Genomic DNA, 6,139 nt, shown 5'->3' with positions numbered 1-6,139 from the left:
TGTAATTAATTTATAGCATTAACAAGATGACCCTTTGAATTATTTTTGGAGCGATGACTGATTGAATGTATTTTTAGTCCAGTGCCTGCATATAAGATTAGTATTGACCAAGTTCAGAGGCTGTCATATGTGGATCAACTTACTATGTTGTGTATTTTCAACAGTTTCAATACGAAAAATTACTTTTATATTGATTCAATGGATTTATTGCATTGTGGGAAAAAAATAATAAAATTTTATAATAAATCTTTGAAAATCAAAATCTGGATTTGAATTTTTAATGTTATTATAACCTACATATATTGTTGCTCTTTTGTTAGTTTTGACTGCTTTTATTGTCCTTATTTTGAAGTCGCTTTGGATAAAAGCATCTGCTAAATGTAAATGTAAATGCATCAACATGCATGTTTTTACTACAGACTAAAGGAAGGGACAATAAAAGGGATGCTAAACACGTCGGCAATTCAGTGCTAAGTTAAGTTAGGCACGATCAGTGCTGGGTTGTAGCAGATTTTGTCATTTGGATTGAGAAATCAGATTACCAAAACCAAGTACTTGTAATTACATTATGTTTTCAAATACAAACAATCAGATTTACTGCTATTTTTATTGCTTGCATAGGTTCATTTTCATTGCCATTTTTTTTCCCACTTTAAATATTTTCTGAATCATCTCACTTTAATGTGACGCCATGTCTTTAAGGTTTTGTTCATCAAATTCATTTATTTTCTTCCTCTTTGTATTTTTATGCAAAAAAAAGTAAATGTGTTTGACATCAAATAAACAAGAGATGGTAAAAGTTTAATCTAAATGTAATCCTAAAGTACTCTAAAATGTGTAATCTAAGAGATTCCATTACTGTCATGTAATTTGTAATCATGACAGCCTTATAATCGCATGTCTGAATGTCCTATTTTCTGTTTTTTTTAAATATAATACAAGTTGTTTTACAAGTAGATTACTTTTATATTATAAATGTAATTTGTAATCATGACAGCCTTATAATCGCATGTCTGAATGTCCTATTTTTCCTGTTTTTTTTTTTATATAATACAAGTTGTTTTACAAGTAGATTACTTTTATATTATAAATGTAATTTCTCAATGCTGATGTTAGAAACCTGACAAACAACCAGCATTGTTTTCGGTTTTGTTTTATTTATTTTCTTCTTCAATTTATACACTGTTACCTTGCATAATTACTGCAAGAAATCACTACACACTACAACCACATTAAATTGGATCATGACAGCACACGTTTCTTTGTCATAGACAGTACTTTTCGCATTTATTGTTTGCATCAGGATGATATTAGCCCAGAAAGCTCGCATAGATGCATACATACCTGGTAGAAAATTGTAGATATTAATGTAAAATATTAAATTGATCAATAAAATCTATTTATGACATTATTTTTGATACCGCATTTGTGCCTAAAACTTTTCACAGTACTGTAGCTTTGTAGGTACGTTTATATTGTGCTTTTTTTTTTTCTAGACAATGCAATTTTGACCCGGTGTGGCTTTTTTTTCTTTTTTTTTTCGGAAAATACAGTAATATAATAACAAGCATTTAATTTTTTTGGGAATCTGATAACATATAACCAGTCACTACTGTGCAGTACAGACATTATGCAAACTGGGACACAGACCTGCAGCAAAAAACTCAAGTAAGGTCTTTCATTTCCCATGAATGCATTAATGCATTAATCCAAAAAGACATCAGCGATAATGCAGTAGGTCACTGACAAGCTCCACACCCATTTCAAGGGCAACTTTGGAGGATAGTCATCATTTCACAAGCTAATTTTTACCAACAGCCTGGATCTCAATAGCAGAACACTGTACAAGGACAGCAGTGAGAGAGCTTTCTTCATCGTTGCAATGAAAGAAACATCAGAGACATTCAAATGAATGCTTTTATCCCATCTACACATCTGAAACTAAACTCATCACACTTTTGTTTCCATGTAGCAATCACCATACTATCAGAAAAACATCTGAACCTCAGGGCCAAACGCTATATGGGAAGGATGCTAATGTTTCCCTATAGGTCCCTTTCACATGACTCACATTAGGGCTTCAAAACGAGTGTCATGCACGACTTTGACCTCCACGTGAAACGCAGTGCAGAGAGCATTACAGGAAGGCCATTTTACGAGGTTGCTAGGTAGCAAGAAAGAGGGGTGTGTATGATATGCCTTTGTCATGGCGTCTAGTGGTCAAGTCCACTTGTCGACTTCATTAACTACTAACTGATGCATTGGGTTTGGGCCAAACAGTTACGCCTGTACACATGGTGACAGCAGAAGAAACATAATTTGTCCACAAACTGCATCGCAGTGTAAATGCATGCAACTATGCAAACCACCCAAAGTCAATGTCGCCCACAGGCTGATGCACAACAAGTGAGTGGCACATGACTGTTGATTTACAACATTCATAACAACACAAGCTGCATGAATCTTTCAATGGAGACATGCAAGCTTTTGATTCTCAATCGTCTCCGCATCGTCTCAGCTGCAACATCATATGTCGTCCATATAACTAGTACACACGTAAAACTCAATAGTCCTAATAAATGTCAGTCCCGCTTTAATGAATCCATCCATTTTGACTTTCATCACTGCCCACATATTGATACATCAGATAAACATATATGTGACCCTGGAGCACAAAAGCAGTCTTAAGTCGCTGGGGTATATTTGTAGCAATAGCCAAAAATACATTGTATGGGTCAAAATTATCTATATAATATGGGGCATATCTTTTATGCCAAAAATCATTAGGATATTAAGTAAAGATCATGTTCCATGAAGATATTTTGTAAATTTCCTACCGTAAATATATTAAAACTTAATTTTTGATTAGTAATATGCATTGCTCAGAACTTCATTTGGACAACTTTATAAAGGCGATTTTTCTCAATATTTTTTTTGCACCCTCAGATTTTTAAATAGTTGTATCTCGGCCAAATATTGTCCTATCCTAACAATCAATGTCCTATCCACACATCAATGGAAAGCTTATTTATTCAGCTTTCAGATGATGTATAAATCTAAATTTCGCAAAAATTGACCCATATGACTGGTTTTGTGGTCCAGGGTCACATATTAGGTTTTCCTCACTGTGGACTGCATACATACAAACTAACCACATGATTAAAAGAAGCGGACACTTATACTCATTTATTATCATTTTAACATGCACATTGTTAAGTAAATAATATTTTGTTTTCCAAAGGAGCTTCTAGGCTCTCTGTAAGGCTAATTTTGCTTCAGCTACCATTGCCTCTGCCGGTTTTCACTAATGCTGCTTTCACATGCTACCAGAATGATCGTAAATAGGAATGTTGTAGTTAAAAATTGCATATGAAAGCAATGTGAAGTCGAGCTCATAATGTGATAGCATGTGAAGGCACCATGAGACCAGCTATGTCGTTATTTTTATCGCGCCGTGCTCCCCGTCTGTGTAATTCATAAACGCGCATTTACTGCACAGTACAATCAGATTGCGTGGGATTGTCCCGTTTTGTTGTTGCCTGTATGCCGGAGCATGAGTTATTGTAGCTCCGCCCTCCTCTGAAAAGGGAGGCGGGAGCACCAGCTCATTTGCATTTAAAGGGACAAACACAAAAACGGCGCGTTTTGGCTCATACCCTAAAAGTGGCCATTTCAACAAGCTATAAAATATTATCTGTGGGGTATTTTGAGCTAAAACTTCACACACACACACACTCTGGGGACATCAGAGATTTATTTTCCATCTTGTAAAAAGGGGCATAATAGGTCACCTTTAATCATTATAAACTCATCAGTAATCATTGGCTGCCCCTCAAAAGGTCAGCAGCCATTGGGTTTAAAATTGCTTGAACTTTGACCTGGGAGTAACAATGTAGCTACAAGTTGAATACACTGCAAAATGTTGATGTGAATCGTTATAGTTGTGGTAATTGGCGTGTAGTAGGGATGGGTCACGATGTTCGAATATTCGATTAGTTGATTTAATTATAGAATATCGAATAGGTTGTGCGATTATTGTCTTCAAAAAATTCCCCGTTTTCCGTGCTGATGCGGTGGTGACGCGTTCATGTAAGCAGAGGGTGGCGCTGCCAATAACGCACGTAAGCTGTCAAAGACAACAGAAGAACACATTGTGTCGCACGCACACTGTAGACTTGCGTGGCATAAAAAAAAAGACTTGCATAACATATTACGGTTACAGTAAGGACGCTGATAGGATGATGGCGAACGATTTGCATATCCTGAGCACCACTGACAAACATCTAATCTTGTAAAATGTGTGGTAAGTACTGCCGAGTGCTGCTCTATACGTACGTGTGATCGCGAATCTCGAAAGTGAAAGTAATTTGAAAGTGAAAGTAAAAAAACAAGCGCGCGTTCATAAGCGATTTCAATGCCCTGTATATTAATAATGGCTCCCTGATGCCGCAGTTTATAGACAGTATAATTACCCAACGATATAATTGCGACAGAAGATATTGATGTATATTTTTTTCTCCCATCTCGTATCTTTTCCCTTTAGGGGTTCCATTTTTTGAAATGGAAATGTCCTAGCCTTATGAGCAGTTCATTTATGCTAATCGAAGGACTGTTATGTTAATAAGTGCCGTCATTCGGTTATGTTTATTATATTAAAATGTTTCAGCACGTTACAATCATATGGCTTGAGTTAAGGTAGCCTATCTTCTGAATTAAACAGTTTAACATACAGATTGAAAGCGTGAATCCCGTCTCTCTGTTTATGGGTGTTTGTGCGTGCATGCGGGGGAGGGGTGCGATTTTCGAATAATAATCGAATAATACCCAGCGATTTTCAAATATTAGTTTTGCTTGGAATGCCCATCCCTAGCGTTTAGGGCGATATTGTTTCTTAAGAGGAGATGAGAATGAAGCATTGGCTTCCAAGAGTGATTTCTGGATGTTTCAGCACCTGTCACACACATTTACAGGATTCAGAAGAGCTTACCTGATTTAGTACAATAATCTCATCTGCATCCACAATGGTGGACAGCCGGTGTGCAATAAAGACAGATGTTCTGTCCCTCACCATCTCCTTCATGGAAGTCAGAATATGCTGGAAAGAAAATGAGAGAGAGAAAAAAATCATACTAATGTTTGAAAAGTGCTGTTTCTCTTTTATCCATCCTCCTCTGAATGAATCTGCAAGGCTGAAAAAAGCTTTGGTGGTGTTCTTGAGATGTTCATTAAGAAGCCGTCTGCGTCATGACAGCAACAGTTCCCTGCAATAACAAGCGTTGATATGATTGACAGGATTTATATGAAGACCTTCTGACAAAAAAAACACTGTCGAAAGCCAACAGAGCAAACACTTCCTTGACTATAATAAGGCATAAAGCCTCATGAAAATGAAAAAGCGTAGTGTAAATATCAAATGAAAAGTGTTCTCAAAGCATCAGGGGAAAACCAGCAGTACTGAGAAAAAATTCAATCTCTAAAGATCTGTTAGTGATGGTGGTTAGATCTGCACCGTGAAACAGTTCAAAAACTAGGCAGATAAACCAAATAGGTTTAGTCTTTTAGCACACAAAAGGAGCAAAAACCTTCTCAGTCTGGCAAACTCCAGTTTCACTGGCTGGCTTTAAAGTGGTCATAAACTGCCTTTTTTAATTATTTTGTGCTGTTCTCTGAGGTCCACTTATAATGTTATCAAGATGTTTACATCAAAAGCATCATAATTTAGAAGTAATAGGCTATTTTCTGTCCTGTTTTACTCCTCTCATCAGAACGCTCTGTGACAGATTGTAGACTCGGAATTAAACGCCCACTGCTGTGATTGGCTAACAGTTGTGTTTGTCTGACAGCCTACAGCCTTCATAGATGGACACTGCTGTGATTGAGGTTAAAGATGAATAAATACTCCGTACATATCAAACAATCTGTAATGACAGACAAAGCAATAGTGAGCATGTAATAAAAACAGTTACTCACACTTGTGTGGTGTGACATTACTGTCGGATCCAATATAGTCGCACAGCATTGACTTTCAATTTCAGTCTTTCTGAAAAATCTGTGTCGAATTGAACAAAGGACCGAGTTCTTACTGACGCGGACTAGATCTTCATTAAAAATAAAGTTCATCCACTCTTTCCTAATGTTG

At 36.6% G+C, this 6,139-nt stretch overlaps 1 protein-coding gene across 1 annotated transcript in view; it reads right to left on the bottom strand.

Annotated features, from left to right (window-relative positions):
- Positions 1–6,139, bottom strand: part of abcb7 (ATP-binding cassette, sub-family B (MDR/TAP), member 7) — a gene marked incomplete at its 5' end in the record, with an annotated part of 60,706 nt that overhangs the window by 4,579 nt on the left and 49,988 nt on the right. Inside the window, one exon of the mRNA XM_016560281.1 lies at positions 4,988–5,095. Coding sequence (XP_016415767.1) covers positions 4,988–5,095 — 108 coding nt within the window. The remainder of the gene's footprint in view (positions 1–4,987; positions 5,096–6,139) is intronic.

This window comes from Sinocyclocheilus rhinocerous, unplaced genomic scaffold (assembly GCF_001515625.1).
Source record: "Sinocyclocheilus rhinocerous isolate Xijiao unplaced genomic scaffold, SAMN03320098_v1.1 scaffold348, whole genome shotgun sequence".
NCBI lineage: Eukaryota > Metazoa > Chordata > Actinopteri > Cypriniformes > Cyprinidae > Sinocyclocheilus > Sinocyclocheilus rhinocerous.
The sequence above is the reverse complement of the archived record's forward strand: the minus strand, read 5'-3'. Positions and strand labels throughout refer to the sequence as shown.